Source organism: Thamnophis elegans, chromosome 1 (genome assembly GCF_009769535.1).
Source record: "Thamnophis elegans isolate rThaEle1 chromosome 1, rThaEle1.pri, whole genome shotgun sequence".
NCBI lineage: Eukaryota > Metazoa > Chordata > Lepidosauria > Squamata > Colubridae > Thamnophis > Thamnophis elegans.
In genome coordinates this window covers 116,122,538-116,143,555 of record NC_045541.1, presented here as the reverse complement: position 1 = coordinate 116,143,555, position 21,018 = coordinate 116,122,538, and the positions used below count along the sequence as shown (strand labels likewise).

The window sequence follows — 21,018 nt, the reverse complement described above, 5'->3', positions numbered from 1 at the left end:
CACAATGCTGACTTTAACCAGGTCTAATTCAAATTGCCTACATAGCTATTGGAATAAACAGAAGAGAGTAGCTCAGGGTTGAATTGATGTGTCCTTGGTGCTATCTGATCTTGGTTGTTTTCTTGCAGGCATTTCATTACCAAACTAGGTAACATCATCAGTCCTGGAACAAAGGACAGGAACATCCAGTTCCCAACTTCTTTACTTTAGTAATATAGCTGGATAGTATTGCATGATGCAGGTGCCAAAATCAGAAACAACATGCCCCAAGGTGTATTGCACTATGGCAAACATTTGAGAAATGCTGTTATCTTTTGCTTTTTAGTTCTAGGAAGGAATTCCTTTTGGCACAAAACTGAAGAGGCAGAGCAGGATACTTGGTGACCTGCCAATAGTTGAGCACAAAATGACAGCAAAGAAATGCATTATCAAAACACCTATAGCATTCTAGTACCTTTAACAGGACAGGCCACTCATTAAGGCATTTCCAGCTTGTAGATAACTATCTAAGATTCTGCCCAGGGAGATACTCATTTTCCACAAAATCTAGTTGGATTAAAGTTTGTATTTTGCCACTTGCAAAATGTTATAGGAAAATAAAGCACCCACTTATGAGAGGTACTTTTGGCTCCTGTAAAATAGCTCTGTCAGCAACTGAGAAGTTCTCCACCCATAATTGCCTGGGAGTGCATGCACCAGAAAAATTCCTGCTAAAGATATTATCACAGAATGATCTGTTTGGGGGCTGCGGGAATGACTTTTCTCCTTTAAAAATGCTTATTGTTTAAATGTTTAGATTAAACCTTCTTGTTGCATTAGATTAGCGTGTGAATAGGCAGTGTATAGGAAGAATACAAGAAAAGTGAACACAAATTAATGCATATTTAATACTGCTACTATTAAAATTGCATCTTCACAATCTTACTTATACAGTTGGCTTGCCTCTGCCCTTACTGCAAAAACCCCAAATGTTAAAATTTCATAGAAAAGTATCTGCTCCATACATCCTCTCAACTCCTTAAGCCTTTTGGTACTTAATCATCCAGCTCTAATCGAATCCAATTATGTGTGTATGCACCTGTGTGGGCGGGTGCATCATTTCCTCTTTTTCTTGAATTTCTTTCGCATCATGGCCATAGTGAGAGCTTTTGTAATGGTATCCTTGTTGTTGATAATATTGTAACAGTTTAATTGCAGCAATCTATCAAATTGTATTGGCTCATAGGTGAGGTTCGTGGAACTATAAGGACTATCTTCTGTGTATAGTTGGAAGTCACCAAAAGACTTTTCCTCTTCAGTCTCACGTTTTATTCCTTGAACAAGAGAAGAAAAAGTGAGTAGTTTGCCTAGATTTGCCACTAAATCACAATTACTTGTGTTAACTCTGAAGAAGGTTGAAAAATAGCAAAGAAAGTTGCAAGATTCTAAAGGTCTTTTAGAAAAAGGAATGCATTGCACACACTTGCATACAGGGCTGAACATAGAGAGTCAAAAAGTTAAGATGTTGACTGTATAATCACAGCCCTGTTCTTTTCTTATAATTACGCCCCATGTACAACAAGGGCCAAACCTTCAGAGTTGTATTTGCCAATCCTAACCTTTTTACAGCTATCATGGAGGCCTCACTTATACACACAAACTTGTACAAACATACGTATAGATAGAGTATACACTAACACCCCATTAAATAACATGGAACTGAATTTGCACATTCAGTTCAATAACATGGAACTGAATTTGCACATTCAGTTCAATTCAAAAAGATAAAGAAAACCAGTTAGTATTCCATGTACTTTTCAAAACATGAAAACAACACAAAATTATCCTGCATTTTTAGTTCTATCTTATTTTTTATGTATAAAAGTGTTGTTTTTATTTATAAATATATTAGAATGACTGAAAACTAATTTATAATGCAGTATGGCATTTTAATATCTGTCACTAATAAATGTAATTTAATACATCAATAAACTGGATGCTCCATGCTTTTAGGAACAGGAAATAATTGTCCCATTCACTGCAATTTTGTTCCTCCTATGTCTTGCAAGACAATACAAGGCTATTAACACTTTTAAACTTGAGCTTAAAAGACTCATGAGAATACTGTGCACCATTGAATAAATCAACCACAGTTCTTATTCAAGGCACAAATCACCAGGCTCAAATTATCATCCTTCTGATAATACTATGGAAAGATGTAGCTCTCTAGAAAAGCCTCTAATGCCAAGAAAGATGGAAGAAAACAGGGAAAAAAACAATGATCAACAGCAAGATGGATGAGTTCTGTTACAGTAGCAATGAGTGCACTATAAAGATCAGGTTATACCATCATGGTGAATATCTATTTATGTGGATGCTAGGAATCAAAAATGACTTAAAGGTACATAATCAATCTACAGAATCATATAGAATTGTGCAAGAAATGGGTTTCCTGGAACGACTCTATGGAAGTAAAAATTGGACTTTGAAAAAGCAGGACAGAGTATTAATACTTTTGAACATTGGTGCTAGGGTTAGGGTTAGGGTTAGGGTAGAACACCATAAATAATGAAGAAAACAAACACAGACCACAGAACAAATCTAGAGTCTCACTCAAGGCCCACATGACCAAGCTAAAATTATCCTATTTTAGACACATTATTCAAAGTCTCAACTTTTCTAGGGGGGGAAAAAGAGAACAACCAATAACAAAGTGAGTGGCTAATTATAGCAGTGATGAGTGCACCATTGAAAGACTTGACCAGGCAGAAATTGATCATCCTATCAATTTCTGAAGCCATCATGATTTGACACTAACTTGATGGCATACAGTCAATCAATCCATTAATCAATGCATTGCTTACCTGGTGCTTTGTATTTTTTAAATGTTTCGTTCACCAAGGGGAAATGAAGGATAATGGGGGCCCTGGGATCTGTAGCATTCAAAAACATGTAACACTCCTTTGGTTGCTTTTTGTCACTATCAGTCACAGCAATGTGTGGGAAAGGGATGCCTCTTTCTTCACAATATCTCTGTGCTTGATGCAAGACCTGATAGGAGAGAAGGAAAAGTTTCAAATGTATACCAAATTGAAAATCAGCTATGCTGATATTTTGAAAATGAACACAATTGAGATTTAACCCATTAGAATATCTTAACAGTATAGTTTCCAATACAATACATTTCCAGCTTGTGGAAGAAGTAATTTATTGTGTTGAACCAATGCTGCCTTAAACAAGTATTTGTAACTGCCGCCATTCTTTGATAAAGCAAACGCAGGTAATGAGTATGAGCAGAAAGAGCTGCCAAAGAGATCATTTCCAAGGTAAGACTGAGAACAAACTGAGAACTCTTCACCGAATGAACTAGATATCCCTCCCCCCGCCATGCTCTAGTGTTGACTCAATCTGACACTTCAGCATGAGTGGTGCAATCTTGGCATAGTACAATCCCAAGCAGTGAATATCAGTTAATCCATAACTTTTCATATGAGAGAAAATTGAGCATGATGGCTAATACCCTTTAAAAAAGAAAAGATTCAGAAATAAACAAATGCAGAGTTTTTTCTTTAGGAAACACACCAGTTGCAGGGAACACAAGTGGTCTTCAGTCAATGACTATTCATTCAGCGAACATGCCATAGTGCTGAACAAGTGGTTTTTTCAACCTTTGGTGGACTTCAACTCCCAGAATTCCCCAGCCAGCTTTGCTCCTCCGGGCTTAAAGTTGCCAAGGTTACAGATCTCTGGCTTAGAGCGCTGGAACTGCCATCGCTAAACAATGCAATTCCATGAGATTGCATTCTACATTGTTACTTAATAGTGGCAATTCCAGTCCCAATTGCCATTAACTGAGGACTGTAAAGATGTTAGGCATGGTGGAACTTGGCATAACAGTTAACCCTGAAGGGCATGGGCAGTTCAAAAATGTGAAAAAATGAAGGAAGAAATAAACCAAATATTACTCTATGGTGTGATACTGTAGCAAAAAAAGGCTAATGCAATTTTGAACTGCAAAATATAGTTCCTAAATAACAAGTCATATTATTCCACTATATTTCAGACTCCTGCTTAATTCATCAAGGGCACAAAATAGCAATAATAATAATAATAATAATAATAATAATAATAATAATACATAAATCTGAGGAACTTAGGATACTCAAAATGAGTCTAAAAGCTTTGATAGTTGAAGGAACTGAGAAAGGATTATCATACAGGAAGGGAGATTCTGACTGATAACAGAAAGTACACATCAACTGCCATGAAAGTTATGGGTTCTCTTGCTTATTCCTACCATGAACAGATTATTAGACTACAGACCCCCGACCCCTGGGCTGCAGCCCACTACCAGGCCATGGCATTTAGAATTGGGCCACACAAGTGGCTGGGCAGAATATGCGTGCAGCTCAATTTGCACAAGTGGCAGGCCAGCGGGCACTCACACGCATGCTGCCAGACCACCACTTGCACAAATTGAGCTGTGTGCATGCATACTAGCTCACCACTCACATTCACGCAATCCGGGTTCCCCTCTCCACCCCCCAAGCTGGACCGCCAAACTGCCAAGTTTGGGGACTGCTATATTAGACTTGATGCTTAATTAGCCCTTCCCAACTCTTATAATTATAATAAAGTTATCCCAAATTGAAACTATTGTAAGACCTAACTGGCCAAGTTAAAGCAACTTTAATAAAGTTTTAATAAAACATTAAAAGAAGCAAGCCATAACTCAGTGGATATGTGTTTTGTACATATAAAGTCTCAGACTCAACCCTTGGCCTCACAAATTAATTAATAAATATTGTATTTGTCATTGCACTTGGGGTATTCAAGCATTGACCCAGAAATTATTAGTGGTCCAGTAATAAAGCATTGTCATAAACTAGAACTAAGGATCAATATTCACATATGGTATAGCAGATCAGAAGATTCTAAGCCGTTTCTTTCAAGTTTATTTATAATGCTCACTTCAAAAGGAGCTTGCCAAGAATAATTGAATGAGAAGATCACATCCACGTCTCTCTCTGGCTGAAGCACCAATGGAAAGGGGGAATTGATAGCAAATCCTCCATCTACTAGATGCAGACTGCTTTCTTGGGGTGTCAGCTGATTAGGTATAGCATCCAGATGTGTCCCTGAAATATCCCAAAAACCATTATTATTGAAACAGACAGATTCACCAAAGGTTAATTTAAAAAGGAAATCAATATGCTGTGTTCATAAGAAAAACAAAAACTGTTTGCTTGGAAACAATAAGAATTGTATTGTCCTGGTATTACACTGCTCCTTGATAAATTGAGGTTATTAGGATTCTCAACCAGTATTCAGATGTTAATCACAGCTTTGCTGAGTTGCAGTTTAGCTAAGAGGAGGTTCTTATCTCTGTTTTTTAGCCTGCGGAGCTAGTGGTGTCCAAAGAGGTCATGCAGCCACATGGCGATATGCCAAGTTGCACAGAATGCTGTTACCTCCCCACCAAAACGGTACCTATTTATCATACTCACATTTGCATGCTTTTGAACTGATGGCTTGGCAAGAGGCATGATTCAGTTAATAGCTCAGCCTTTAAGCATGCTTCAACCAAATTAGAATCTTTAATCTAGAATGAAGTCATATTGACAGTTGATTTCTTAACTGCTCCTTGATGCAATGTTTGATGGCTTACCAAATGGCCTTCTCTGGCCTGGGAATCACTGATTCACATGTCAATCTTCAAAGCAACCCCTTACCTATTTCATATCTTCCTTCCTCCTCTGGAACACTCAGCTGCTTTTCCTACCCTGGGCTGTCTTAACGTATGGACCTGATGGGCACTTCCCCATGGGCCCCACGAGCATAGGAGGCCCCTACTAATCTGTGTATGTTATCCCTTCAATGCACCTTGTATCATATAAATACAGCAACTGTATGGCTTGCAGAGTATTATTGTATTTTTCAAGTCTCGTGTATTGTTCAAATGGTTATCATGTTGCATTAGTTGTTGTTTTTAATGTTTCAACACCGATTTTGTTGGAAGTGCAAATAAAATAAATATATGTTTAATTTTATCAACCATTTTCATCTTTATTCCTGTGAATAGTTATCATAGGGACACCAGTAAACTGCTTTGCCCTGGGCCCATAATGCTGTTAAGACTGCCCTGTTCCCATCCCCTCCTCCCTCCTCTTTCCTCTTCCATCCTTTATCAGAAACTTCCTCCATTTCTGAACTATTCCCATATCCAAACTCACAGCTTCCATTTCCTTTTCTTCCTTATCTGGATTTCCACCTGTTTTGTAATTCTCCACTCCTTTTCTTCTTGATTAGGATCTACTAAAATCCAAGGGATTTTTCCCTTTCTAGTATTTCATCAGCAATCCACAGGTAGATTGTACTGACTGTGATGATTGTAGACCTCCTCCCCCTTACATCAAAAGAACCAGTTCAATAATAAAATGCCTTGATTTGTCTATAAATAGATTTCTCAGTTGGAAAACAGAATTCATCAGAATTCTTGTATTGACACTACTTCAGTTCACTCTATCCAGAGCAGAATGAAGTTAAACTTCTTTAGTTGCTGTCTTATAATTTTTACTACAATGGTCACGGAATAGAAACTGCCTTACTTGCTCTTATAAAGCAGCATAAACTTGGGTAGCATCCAATGGTGAAATTCAAAAATTTTCCCTACCGGTTCTGTGGGTGTGGCTTGGTAGGTGTGACTTGGTGGTCATATGACTGGGTGGGCATGGCTTGGTGGGCATGTGACTGGGTGGGTGTGGCTGCATAACTGACTCACACACAATGCAAAAACAGCTGGACTTCACACAAAATGGCCCCTGAAAGAAGCGGAACCTCACAGACAATCAGGCACAGCTGATTGTTGCACAGCTGATCGGTAGTAAAAAATGCTTTAAAAAGTAAAAAAGTTCCAAAGATTGAGAAGCATAGTTGATTGTCACACAGCTGATTGTTGGAACTTTTTTTTTACTTTTTCAATCATTTTTTTACTACCGGTTCGGGCAAACGATAGCATTTTTTACTATTGATTCAGACGAACCGGCCTGAACCGGTAGCATTTCACCCCTGGTTGCATCTATTTCATATTTGTAATTCTGTGACCCAAAATTCAGTTATTTACAGCCAAAGTTCTTATGCACAGCATTACCTTTCCATGCTACAAATTCTTGATCATTTACATAGTTCCGATGCAGATGCAGTCCATGAAGAAAGTTAAAATTTCCCCCGGTGGTGATTCGTGATTTAACTAAATTGCTAAATAAATGTGTAAAGACTCCTCCTGGCATGATACCTTGAGACTGTTTCAGTGAAGGGTCAAGAGACTGAGAACCCAACAGTTCATCTGCAAGACAAAAAGCTGCATAGTTGAAGTACTTCCATTACGTTATTCCATTATACAGGCAACTTTATCACTTGTGTATAGAATAAATTATTGTGGTTTATGGGTACAAGCAACTTTAACTTTAAACTGTGCCAGCCGCACAGACCTAACCTTACTGAGTCAAAGTTAAAAAGAGATGCTAAGAAGTTATACTTGAAATTTGTATGTTATTTCAAGAAAACATGGTCCTTTTTTCAAGAATCTCAGAAAAAAAGTTAATATTCAGTTAATATTATCAGTATATACAAGGCGGCAAACGTATATGAATTTAAATGGCAGCATTTTTTTATTTTGAATGAACAGTAAGAAATCTAACTGTAGAAAAGTTATTCCAAGCAATCTCCTTTCTGCATTCATCACTTTTTATGGAAATAATTTACTTGTAAAACAAATGGTTTCTAATACTATTTTTCTTATCAAAGACAATCTGTAAAGATAGAATAGATCAGGGGTGGGCTTCAAAATTTTTTAGCAAGGGGTTCTCTGTCTGTTTCCTGGGTGGGCGTGGCCATGGTGGGTGTGGCCTAGTCAGCCTCCTGCACCGGGGGGTGGCGTTTTTGCCCTCCTCAGGTTCTGGAGACTTTTGTTGAGCCTCCGGGAGGGTGAAAATGGCCTCCCAAGGCTCTGGAGGATGGAAATGGGCCCGAAATTCAGGCAGGCCCATTTTTTGTCCTCCCCAAGCCTCTGTGCATGCCCTGCACTTACCTGTATCCAAAACAGGCTGCATGGGGACTCCTGGGAGGGGTGGGTGGGTGGGGCCAGCCAGGAGTGGGATTTGGGGATTCTCCAAACTGCACAGAATCTTAGCTAGAGGTTCTCCCAAATCCCTGTGAACCCCCAGCAGACCACCCCTGGAATAGATGCATAATGCATTTTGACAGGAAATACTAGAAGGTAACCATCTTGAAGTAACATACAAGGTTCTCTGCATCTCATTAATTTCCATACCTCACATCCAAATTATATGGGAAATGTTTAATATACGTATGTTATTATATCAGTCATGTTGATCACACTCTAGTTCAAAAATGGTGGTGCCCTTGAAATAAGATCATGCTATGTTTATCTATACCAGGCAGCCAAACTATTGCTATTTTTTATTTCAAAATCATAGAATCCCGTGTTAGAAAAAGTGCTCCCATTAGATTAAACAAATTACATTTACGTAAATATTGGATTATTTCTGTAATTCAAAATAATGGCTTTATGCAAGCGGTTTCTATAGATGCTTTTTAAAATATTGCAGGAATGTAATGCATTTTATAATGCATGTTCTTAGTCAGTAGTGGGATTCAAATAATTTAACAACAATGTAACATTAGGATTCTCTGCCCTAATAACCAGCTGGATGGCTCAGTAGTCATGTGACTGTGTGGGTGTGACCAACTCAACATCATTTAGATCAATGGGCGCTTCGCCTTAGCTGTTACAATGTAATAAGGGTTAACCAGAGAGGCAGTTTCTGTAAGCAGAGCAATAAAGATTAGGCTAAAAACAATACCAGAATGTTTCCTTCCTGCCTTCCTTACAGGATTAGCCCTGTAAAGTGGAAAAAAACAAAATAAGCTTTCTTCCAACAATGGGTTCTCCCGAATAGGTGTGAACTGGCTGAATCCATCCACTGCTCTTAGTTCTAGTGTTGTTTAGAATTGTTCTAGAGACCCATTTTCTGGTCTATTATGAATAAAGGACTTTTACCCTGAACAGCTTTTGATTGTGATAGGAACAAACACCAAATGTTTACTGAAACAGCTTCACCGTATATTATATAAACACAGGAAAGGGGCTTGTAACAGAAAATAATAATTGCAATAAGCAGTATCTGTTTGGTCAGTAAAATGAGAGAAATCCTAATTAGAGAAATGCTTCTAACACATATTTTTAAAAAATGTTGAAAATAATATCCTTTACCTGCAATTCTGATGGCATCTTTCACAGATTCTGTGAATTTCAGCTGAGAAATCTCTGCATCTTCCCACATGTCATCTATATTGCCCGCAAAGGCACTAGCCCAAATTCCTGCAATAGAAGTGAAGCAAAGAGATTTTTCAGATCACTAGAAACTGCAGAACGTTTTCTGAAGATTCAACTGAGCATAATTTATGGATCTCTGTAATCATCCCTGCACACTACCTTCAGTAAAGTCAAGAGGCAGCAAAGATTGATTCAGAGTAATGATGCCAAGACCCAACTACTACATAGGTAGTCCTCAACTTACAACCATTCGTTTGGTGATCGTTCAAAGTTACAAATTGCTTTGAAAAATTGACTTACGACCATTTTTCATACTTATGATCATTGCAGCATCCCCATGGTTACATGATCAAAATTTGAATGCTTGGCAACTGATTCATATCTTTGACGGTTGCAGAGTCTTAGAGTCGTATGATCACCATTTGTGACCTTCTGACAAACAAAGTAATAGGGATGTCACATTCATTTAACAATGTGTTACTAACGTGTTCTGAACCCCCCCCCCTCCGTACGGTGAGTCACACCCACACAAGATGACTGTTAGCCAATTTATTCACAGTAATTAACTCACAGGCAAGACTTTGGCAGCAACCCAGACTTCCACAGATAAGAAATGCACACAAGAGCTTCTGCAGCTTTAGTATAACGGTTGTGTCCTGCAAAAGGTGTCCTCCCAAAGTCTCTTCTTATATACTCTCTTGGGAGGAGCCTAATCACAACCACCTGGGCCCAATTATCGTCTATGTCTCCGTAATTGCTGCTGGCGCTTATCAGCCCGTCTCTGCCTGGCATCCGGGACCAACTCCCTTAGCTTCTCCCCACTGCTCCAGGGCCTGACATCTTCACCACTGCTCCAGGGCCTGACGTCAGGGACAAGCTCCCTTTGGCTTTCACCGCTGCTCCATGCCTCAGGCACCTCCTGGTGACCAACCAGCCTCTCTGGTCCCTGCTCGGAGTCTGAACCCTGCCCAGGGTCCTCCACATCTTCCAGAGCTGACTCATAAGGTCTCTCGCTATCAGAGTCTGTCGGCAGCTCCAATGGCTCCTGCTGGGCCACAACACTAAATTAACAACTGCAGTGGTTCATTTAAGAACTGTGGCAAAAAAGGCCATAAAATGGGGCAAAACTCACTTAACTGTCTCATTTAGTAACAGAAATGTTGGGCTCAACTGTGGTCGTAAATCAAGGACTACCTGTGTTCGAATGAGAAGAACAGTCTCTCAGTAGGTTCAAAGCCTATAAAAACTTTAAGGCACTGGATGAAGCAAATTGAGAAGATGTCCTTTGATTCATTAATTAACTTGCATAAGTTTTCATATTGTGGACTATTTAGGGTTTACATCTCTTGACACCTGAGTACAGATGACAGCTTCAAAAATGGTAATACAGACAAAACAGGCATAGCCATGCCATACAACACTCTTCAAAATCGAACGATTATCAGATAAGTGAATTGAATCTGTTGCCAAGCATCCAAACTCACAATGAAAACCAAAACAAACATTATTTGAAATAAAGAAATGGATCCAGTATATCTTAATTGCATAATTTCACTGCACTTAATAACTGTTGGGATAACACTTTGATCAGAATCCTAGCTATAAAGTAATAAATTTGTGACAATTACAGACTAGCGGTTGTGTGATGACTGAAAAATTATTTTTGAACCCACCTGTTGGATATAGTGATTACAGCATGCAGTCTGAGTTTCTAGATCAGTAATGTTGAAGACTATTGCTGATGAGTTTCATTCAAGAGAAGAGTGTGGAACTAAGGAATGTAGAATTCGTGTCCTTTCATATCCAAAAATAATTTAATTTAATTTAACTTAACTTAACTTAATTTAATTTAATTTAATTTAATTATTTATATAGCTGCCAAACTCACACATAGGTGATTCCAGGCAACTTACAAAATTTAAAAAGTCCACCATCTAATAAGAACTCATTAAAAACCCCTCCGTGGGCCACCAACCATACAAGGAAATCAGCCACTTGATTAGATCCTTCTCCATCTGTCTCCATTTATAAAATGCCTAACCCATTTTTCATTAATAAAAAAAAACCTTCAAAGTGTGAGAAATAGCAAATTAAAATAGTTTACAATAAATTTAAACAATGTACAATACATACAATCCTAATGAACAAAATATTACATGGGTAACATTTTTTCAGTTGGTTAGTGAAAAAAAAATAGCTACCTTATCACCAGCTTATGCATCTGATCTTACCTTGGAGGAAACAGATTCTGGGCTCCTCATGTTTCTCAAGCAATAGTCCCATGAAGAATTTACTCCCATAGTCTTCCATGCGTATAAAAGCCCCATATTTATAAATACCAAATTCATAGGGTGTATATTCAACCCATTCTAAAGAAATGAATGAAAAAACATGCTCCAATTTAGTTGCACTACTATTTTCTTGTCCAAGTCCATGTATCACATTTCTTAGATTTATATCGCACCTTTTGTTCAGGAGCTCAAATTCATGTATTTATACTCCCGCCACCCATTTTCCCCAAAGCAACAATTTAGAGAATATCATTTTGCTTTGACTTCATTTCCACTTTTGATTTGCCCAATTGGAGAAAAATGACCTTTGTGTGGTTTCAGACTGCATTTGATTTTAACTACTTTGCAATCCAACTTCAGTCCTACCCTCATACCTGTAAATTCGCTGGTTTTAATATTCAACCTCACATTTTGAGCTGCATAAATAGGATATGGGTTTTGTCCCTTTATGACTGCTTTCTGTTGGTCAGATAGCTTTGTTGGATCCTTCTGGGTAAGATACAGTAAAACACCACAGTCAGTTGATGTACACTTAACTTTTCCAAGTGAAATTCTTAACAGCTTTATACTCTGCTATACCTTCCTCAATCTGGCTGTCTTCTGACAATTATGGAAGTTTCATTCCAACACTTTAGGGCAGTGTTTCTCAACCTTGGCAAGTTTAGGTTGAGTGGACTTCCACTCCCAGAATTCCTCAGCCACCTTGCTAGCTGGATAATTCTGGGAACTGAAGTTCTCATCTTAAAGTTGCTAAAGTTGACAAATACTGCATTAGGGAATGCTAAGAATGAATAATGGCACCTGCTAGAATTGAATAAATAATTAATCATTAAACAAACCCTATTTTTTGTTAAATATTAAGAATCATGTTACTACACTAAAAGTTAGTCAATAGTTCTGCCCATTTAAATTGCCTAGATTTACATCTTCTTCATCTTTGGTAGCAATTCTTATTAGTGTCTAAGATGTACCATTCCTATAGAAAATAAAAATTGTTTATATTTTGATCATATAGTTTATTGGGAAACTAATATGATCTCAGACATAATAACCTTCAAACATTACATAAATAATCCATCAATCCCATGCAGTAACCCTAACCCTAATATCTTAAAATTAATTTTTCAACACCATCCCATTAAGCAATACACAATGGCATATCCTGTTTCCCCCCAAATAAGACCTCCCCAGATAATAAGCCCAATCAGGCTTTTGAGCGCATGTGCTAAAATAAGCCCTTCCCCTAAAATAAGCCCGAAAATATCACAACACAGCAGCGGCCATGAGGTGACCATAGTCGCCACCTCCTGAATCACAAAAATAATAAGACCACCACCCCAAAAAAAAAAAATAAGGGCAAGTGCTTACTTTGGGGGTCAAAAGAAACTAAGACCCTGTCTTATTTTTCAGGAAAACATGGTTTGTGTTCGGGAAAACATGGTTCATTTGTTTTCTCTGCAACTTGGGATATATTCAAAAAGTATTGTTCAATCAAGAAATTATAAAATTGTAATTATTCAATTTATCATACTATTGTAGTAATATTTTTTTATCTGTGGTGCCTTTGAGTCATTGGTGAAATCTGCCAGGTACCAGAACTAGTTCAGGCAGTTTCTTGGCAAGATTTTCAGTGATTTGCCATTGCCTCTTTCTTAGGACTGGGAGATATTGTCTCAAAATCACCCAGTTGACTTTGTGCCTAAGGCAGGACTAGAACTCACATCTCCTTTTTTTTACCCTACATCACTATCACCACTACTGCTACCACCACTACATCAAACTGATTCTCTCTCAGTAATAATACATTTTGGTTACAACTGAAGTATTACATTCATTCCTAGTCTTAAAATTAGAAACAAGCTACCTCATAATATTGTAACTCTTCTTTCACAAATTTTAGGGTGCAGATTTTTACCTTGTTGTTTAGGATGTACTCTATGATAAGGCCCCATAAATCCACAAGGGTGGCCTTTCTTCCTGTTTTCTCCAAGGCAATTAACTCCTGAAAATAATATGCGAGTTGTTCAGCAGAAAATGCCCCAACTTTTCCACTTGTTACAATTTTCTGAGCACTGTCAACTGCATTCTGGAGATTTTTTTGTGACCAGTAGGGGTCTTTGTAGAGCATACACATACACCTACCAAAATCATAATTTTGAATTTTAGTAAAAAAAAAAAAAAGATATGAAATATCTACAAATATTTCCAATATTTAATAGACAGTAAGTTAATTGCTTGGGTATCAGGCATAGTTTTTCTTGCATACATGTTCCATTATGACTGGAATAAGATAACAATATGGCACCTCTGATGTTGGTGCTATACTGCAAGAAATAGAAATATATTAGGAAAAGAACTGAGCTAGGATAAATTCTAAGCTCATTTAAGCCAGTAATAAAGAGTGTAGTTTAAACCTACTATGATAAGAATTTACTCTCACTAAATTCTAGAGAAAATCAAAATAATTGTTTTGTCCATATTCTTTATATTTTAACCTTCTTTTTCCAGTACTATGCAAACCATAAGTGAAATGATCAAACACTAGTCTCTATTGTAGAATGCCAACTTCATGCTCAGTTGGACTATTTATTATGGCTTCTCGGTCACACAATTCAAAAACAAAGACAGATTTAGGGAACCTGCTTACTGGGGACTTCTGGGAGTTGAATTCCTACATCTTAAACTTTCCAGGGTTGATAAACACTGCCTTACAATCTGATAGTTTAAAGAGGCTTCCCAGAATTGCAGAATTTTCCCCATTTATTACAATTTTATTGTAATTCCATATAAAAGTCTTCATAGGTTAAGCTAGCCCACATGATTCACTTAATAAAATAACAAAATTAGAAGGGATCTTGCAAGTCTTCTAGTCCATTTGATTAAGCAGGAAACCTTATACATTTCAGACAAATGGTTGTCCAATTGCTTCTTAAAATCCTCCAGTGTTGGAGCACTCATAATTTCTGGAAGCAACTTGTTCCACCGATTAATTGTTCTGTCAGGAAATTTCTCCTTGGTTCTCTCCTTGATTACTTTCCATCCATTTCTTCTGGTCCTGCCTTCTAGTGCTTTGAAGAATAGGTTGACCCTCTCATCTTTGTGGCAGTCCTTTAGATATTGAAACACAACTATCATGTCACCCAAGACATATTCAATTCCTGCAACCATTCTTCATATGTTTTAGCCTCCAGTCCCCTAATCATCTTTGTTGCTCTTCTCTGCACTCTTTTTTGAGTCTCAACATCTTTTTTACATTGTGGTGATCAAAACCGGATGCAGTATTCCAAGTGCGGTCTTATCAAGGCCTTATAAACCAATTAAGAAAGGATTTGTTTCTGCATGCAGTTATACCTTCTGTTTGAAGAGGGCCCTTCCTCACTCTATTATGGTGGCGTCATGCATCTCGGCAGCATTCTTACCAAATTCAACTTTATTCTGTACACACTTGCCAAATACAATCTCTACAGTTTCTAGTAGCTTAGGGCTACACTATGTCTACTAGGCTATGTCATAACAGTTAAGCCAATAATTAAGGGAGAGGAATCTAGGTCATCTCTTTTTATTGTAGCCATGAAGAGATCAATATCAAACTTTGATAGCAAATTTTATCTAAACAGACGTTTAACCGAGTTTGGAAGGAATAAGGATTTTTGGTTACATACCATGTAGACCCTGAGATGCCACTAAAATATGTGAGGATATCTAAGAGGCCCAGCTGTTGTAGTCCAAACAGGCTGCCATAACAACTGGTCATTGCTCTCATCCCTCCACCAGAAGCTAATACAGCCACTATAGGAACCTAGAAAAACAGAAATGTTCTCAAGACAGATAAAAGTGATCCTTTCTCCTTTTTTTTCATTAGATAGTACATATAAAAGTAGTTTTGACTTACAACCATTCACTTAACAACCATTCAAAGTTATGACAGGGCTGAAAAAAGAGACTTGTGAGTGGCTCTTATAGTCTGTCTACTACTGTAACATCCTCAGATGATATGATCAAAATTTGGGAATTTGGCAACCTGCATAGATTTATGAGTCATCTGGATATGAGATAAGTGGCAAATAAATTTTATAAATAAATAAATGATAGTTGCAGTGTGTCGGGATCATGTGATCATTTGTGACCTCCCCAGGAGGCTTATGAGGAGCAAATCACATGGGTATTGTGCATCAGGCAATGAGGGAAGTCCCCACATGATTTGCTTAACAATTATGACAAAAAGTCATAAAATCAGATGTTACTCACTTAACCACCACCTGACTTAGCAATGTAAATGTCAGTCCCCATTGTGACAAGTCAAGGACTATCTGTGTATATCTTGTCTAATGTTATCTTACAGAGAAAACAGGAGCAATAAAATGAGAACAAGAAGAAAGCATTTGCTCCACAGCATCTTCTGCCTTAAAAAATAAATTTTGCATTGTTAAACTATCTGTAAATTCAGCTAGGATTTCTTAAGTCTCAGCTAATTTAAATGGTCAAGGGGGGATTTGGTTTCTGTTTGTGCTCCCAATGCTGCATAAGGAATGCTGGGGTTTGAAAACCACACATTTTAATGTTGCCAGATTTGATAAACACTGCCTGGGGACATCAATTCCAGCTAATCAAGAAAAAATAATCAAGCTTTTTTTTTTCAAAATTAAACATGTACTCAATTCCTCAAGTTTAAACTGTACCTCTAAAGAAAACAAAAATAAAGTTTTGTTGACTCCTGAAGAGAAGCTGATCTTAGGAAGAAAAACTAAACAAATATATTGATTAAAAAGGCATTTTCTACCTCATGTTTCCAAGGTGGTACCCTCAGCTTTAATACCTTCTTTAAAGCATGAGAAACAATACTCCTTCTCCTTGCCAAAAATTCTTGCTCTCCTTTGGAAAGTTTAAAGCCAATACGCATATCCATATCAATAGGATGGTTCCTAGAAAGGAGAAAAAAGAATAAAAACATCCAGATTCTATCCTTCCATCTAATTGACTTCAGTGTGAAAAATCAACTGCATGGTATTATTCTTTGTTTTAACCAGCAGAAGCATATTTTTCCTTAAATCCATGATACTGAAAGCCAGTTAATCCAATTATTTAGACTTAATGTAAATTAAGGTAATATAAAGTCTCCTTCAAGTCAAACTCACTCCTGGTGTCTTCATGAATAAATCCATGTGGCTTTCTTGGAAATGTTTTGCCACAGTCTTCTTCTGGGATATTTTTTTCAATTTCCTGCTCTAGCTTACAACCCTGGTATCCCTTTCTTCAATACAGACAGATATTTTAATTTGTACTTGATCTTATATATAATAGTGCTGCTGAATCTTGATTTTCACAGATATTTTCTGATGTACACACCTTTCTTCAACTTTCACGGTCAGATCCAAAGCTTGATCCTGGAAGAAGTAGAATCCTACTAAATTTACTAATGCAAAATACAATGTTTAACTTTATTTTGGTATTAAGAAAACTCCCTTGCTCTTTTTCTATCTCTGCTATGATCCAAACCTTCATATTAATATGTTTGTTAAAACAGGAAGTACTAAGTGAAGATATTCCTTTTTTTCATAGGTATGCCACATTGTTTGCTAAAAGGGTCTATGGACTTTCACATAGACACCACTTTGACTCTTTAACTTCTCATAAGACAATCATTGGTGTCACACATCATTTGTCCTCATTTATCACCATTCCTGAGTCAAGAGCTAGCCAATATAGTAGAGGCATCTAGAAATAAACAACTATAAATTGTTCTTATCACCATGATAATTTTGGCCTCGGGCTGTAGAGGTTTTGTTAAGAGTAAAACTAAATAACTCTTCTCACTTTAATCAAATAAGTAAAAGAGTGTACAACAACACCATGATTTCACACCTCAGCAAAGAAAAGAGAATGCTAAGGAGCAGAGGTGGGCTGCTACGGGTTCGCCCAGGTTAGGGAGAACCCGTAGCTAACATTATGGCCAATTCGGACAACCTCCAAATCCTACCCCACTGCTGGCCCCGCCCCACTGCTCCCACCTTTCCCACCCCTCCCAGGAGTCTCCACACAGCCCATTTTGGATGTGAGGTAACTGCAGGGCCCGCGCAGAGGCTCGGGGAGGGGAAAAATGGGCCTGTCAGAAGTTTCGGGAGGCCTAAGAAGCCTGGGGAAGGCAAAAATGTCCCCCCACCATGGTGCAGGAGGTTGACTAGGCCATGCCCAACATAGCCACGGCCACCCAACAACTGGGCAGAGAAGCCGTTGCTAAAATTTTAAAACCCACCCCTGCTAAGGAGCCAGGAGATGATATGAAGCAATATACATATATGGTAGTTTCCATACTCTTGAAGATATATTTTTCCATGCTAGCTTTATAAAAGATATTACAAAGAAAATCACACATCCCCATAATAGTGACCCAGTTTATTGTAGTGGTTCAAGCACTGCCCTAGAAGCCAAGAAATTTAATTCTAGCTCTCCCTGAGGCATGAAAGCCAGCTGAGTGACCTTGGGCCAGTCACACACTGCCTTTCAGCACAATTTACCTTCTTGTTGTGAGAAAAACAATAGGCAGGAATAGTAGGTATGTTTACTGCTTTGAGTTGGCCAAAATTATAATGATAAAAAAAATGAGTAATAATGATAATATGGAACCCCAAGCTGTATAGAGAGCGCGGGGGGGAATGAGATAGAACCAAAATAAAAATTAAAGTTTGGTATCAATTAATTACCAATTTAATAAAGTAGGACAATTAGAAAATCATGCAATAACAAGAAAAAAATAGAGCCAGTTTGGTGTGGTGGGTAAGGTATTAGATTAGAAGATGGTGAATTCTAGCCTTGTCTGAGGCATAAAACAACCTAACTGATGTTGGGCCAGTCACTTCCTTTCAACCCTAGGAAGGAGGCTATGGCAAGCCATTCCTGTAAAACCTTGTCAGGAAGACTTCTGGGATTTATCCAGGGAGTCTCTGGGAATCAGACATAATTGAATAGAAGGGAGAAAATGGACGGAAAGAGAACGTATATACAGATCTCTTGAATAAAAGTCTGATTGCACATATTACAAAGATCTCAATATAAAATTAATGGGATGCTAAATAAAAGAACCAAAGGTTGTTAACTGAAATCAGAGGAAATATAATGGAAGAATGTCCTCTCTCTGAGATGCTGAAATCTGAGAACATGAGATATAAAAAGTACTTTCTCAGGCAACATTGTACAGTACAGATTCAGCACCAGGTTTTATATTATGCCTAACTTTGACACAAAGATTTAAACATTTACCCTTCCTAGGGGTACAGTCAGTTCAACTTCCTTTCCAAGAGGGAGTTCTGAGACTGGAATAATTGCATTCCCAACCAATGAAGTCTTCACCTGTAAATCCTCACTCCATCCTTCCTAGGAACCAAACAAAGTTGCTGTAAATCAGATTATACAAAGCTACGTACATGCCAGCGGGAAGACCATCCAAAAAGAGGAAAATGGGAATGCAAACTTTAGCAGAAGGCCAATGTGGGAAGCAAAATGCCTGGGATACCTAGAACACAAGCATCTTCTCATGGGCTACTGCTTCTATTGCCCATCCCACATTTTTACAGATGCAGGGGATGTTTTTTTGTTTCTTTAAAATTATTCTAGGTGGGTCGAAGACCACTGAGAAATAATGATAACTTGTGCTCAGTTATGGGGTTACTTAACTTTATTATGGGTTCATTTAAAAATATTTTCAGGACTCAGTGAAATAAAATTGCATCCTTAAGGCAGAGTTGATGCGGAATGGGATTGTTCTCCTCATACCCTTCGCCGCCCCTTTTTTTGCACCCAGCCATTAACCTCTACCATCTCTACCATCTTGCCTCTGCTGTTAGGGCCCTAGCAGTTTATGCCAGAGAGGAAAATCCACACAGAACATTTTCTCCCTCCCTCTCCCTCTCTCTCTCTTTCTCCGCTCCCTTCCTCTGATTGGCTGGCGGTGTAGTGTCACCTGAGCCCAAAAGCCCAGGGTGAACAGTGTTCTGCCCAAAAGCCCATGAAGAAGGGCCTGGGACTAAAGATGCTGGGTCCCATTGGCCGGCACGAACAGCTAGGGCCCTAACAGCAGAGGTGAGATAGTAGAGGTTAATGGCTGGGGGCGGAAACCTGGGGGCGAAAAGGGGGCAGCGAAGGGTATGAGGAGAACAGTCCTAGACCCGAGCTGATGGGTATCTTTATAAAGCCACTGCTGGCAGATGAAATACCTCTGATCAATTTACTTATTTTCTCCTTATGAATCTGTATCAAATTTATGTCTAATTATTATAGAGCCATTATATATGCCTACTTCAGTGGTGGGTTTCAAAAATTGTTTGAACCTACTCTGTGGGCGTAGCCTCCTTTGTGGGAGTGGCTTGCCACCCATGTGACTGGATGGGAGTGGCTTGCCGCCCATGTGACCGGATATGAAGATGCCAACAACACTTGTCAGAACCACCTTAAATTACCTCACACACAGCACTGGCATGCATAAGAATATGATGTAAACTTGTTTTTTAAAAGGCATCTTTGGTTTGCGTTAAAACAATTTCAACACACGCAATGTTCTGATTGCGCCACAAATGCAGTAGTCATCCTTACCTTTCACAGAGCCACTGAGTTTTATAAATATGAGCATGATAGTGTAGAATAATCATATCCAAAGACCAGTGGTGGGTTTCAAAAATTTTTTGTAACCTCTTCTGTAGGTGTGGCTTGCTTTCCGGGTCCACTGGTGGAACCTCTTCTAACCAGTTCGGTAGATTTGACGAACCGGTTCTACTGAATAGGTGCGAACTGGTAGGAACCCACCTCTGGCCTACTTGTTGAAATGGGGATGCTTTCTCTAATAATTGAGGCTCTAACAAGCAAATGCACCATCTTACCTCTAGTATTGCTATGGTTTGTAACAATTTCAGGTTCAGGTGAGAGGACACTTCTTTGTTCACATGAAAGATAAATGGAATCTCCTCATGGTTTTCTTCTAAATTTTCTCCACAGAACATTGTTAACTGATTTTCAAAGGACCCTGGTACTGATAAGTTAATTTGGCAATTATCTAAAAGTGAAAAGAAGCATTTAAAACCAACTGGCTTTTAAGAACACCATGGAAAAATATGAATTTTCCACAGAACCCTGGAAACAGAATGGTTATAGATCAATCCTCTTTTCTGGTGATGATGGAGGAGGAGGTGATAGTGGTGATAGTGGGCTGTGTGTGGGTGTAGGTGTGAATAATTTGAGTGTTCTTCAAGTGTCAAAGGCATTGTGTTTATAATGCAATGCAAGTTTAATACAGTATTGCTTTGTTGTTATGTTGCTTTGTTTGGTTATAATGAAGGTCCTCAGACACCTTTGGGGATTCAAGTGGCATTTAAGTTCTAGCAAACAACTACATTTTCTGCT

General features: G+C 38.3%; 1 protein-coding gene across 1 annotated transcript in view; it reads right to left on the bottom strand.

Annotated features, from left to right (window-relative positions):
* Positions 1–1,095: 1,095 nt before the first annotated feature.
* LOC116505914 (cytosolic phospholipase A2 zeta-like) overlaps positions 1,096–21,018 on the bottom strand; it is a 34,608-nt gene continuing 14,685 nt past the window's right edge. Inside the window, exons 6-18 of the mRNA XM_032213412.1 lie at positions 20,499–20,671; positions 18,886–18,999; positions 16,975–17,012; positions 16,409–16,550; positions 15,291–15,427; positions 13,544–13,766; positions 12,003–12,117; positions 11,569–11,706; positions 9,275–9,382; positions 7,130–7,324; positions 4,951–5,117; positions 2,844–3,030; positions 1,096–1,313 (exon numbers count right to left, since the gene is read on the bottom strand). Of these exons, the coding sequence (XP_032069303.1) occupies positions 1,096–1,313; positions 2,844–3,030; positions 4,951–5,117; positions 7,130–7,324; positions 9,275–9,382; positions 11,569–11,706; positions 12,003–12,117; positions 13,544–13,766; positions 15,291–15,427; positions 16,409–16,550; positions 16,975–17,012; positions 18,886–18,999; positions 20,499–20,671 (1,955 nt within the window). The remainder of the gene's footprint in view (positions 1,314–2,843; positions 3,031–4,950; positions 5,118–7,129; positions 7,325–9,274; positions 9,383–11,568; positions 11,707–12,002; positions 12,118–13,543; positions 13,767–15,290; positions 15,428–16,408; positions 16,551–16,974; positions 17,013–18,885; positions 19,000–20,498; positions 20,672–21,018) is intronic.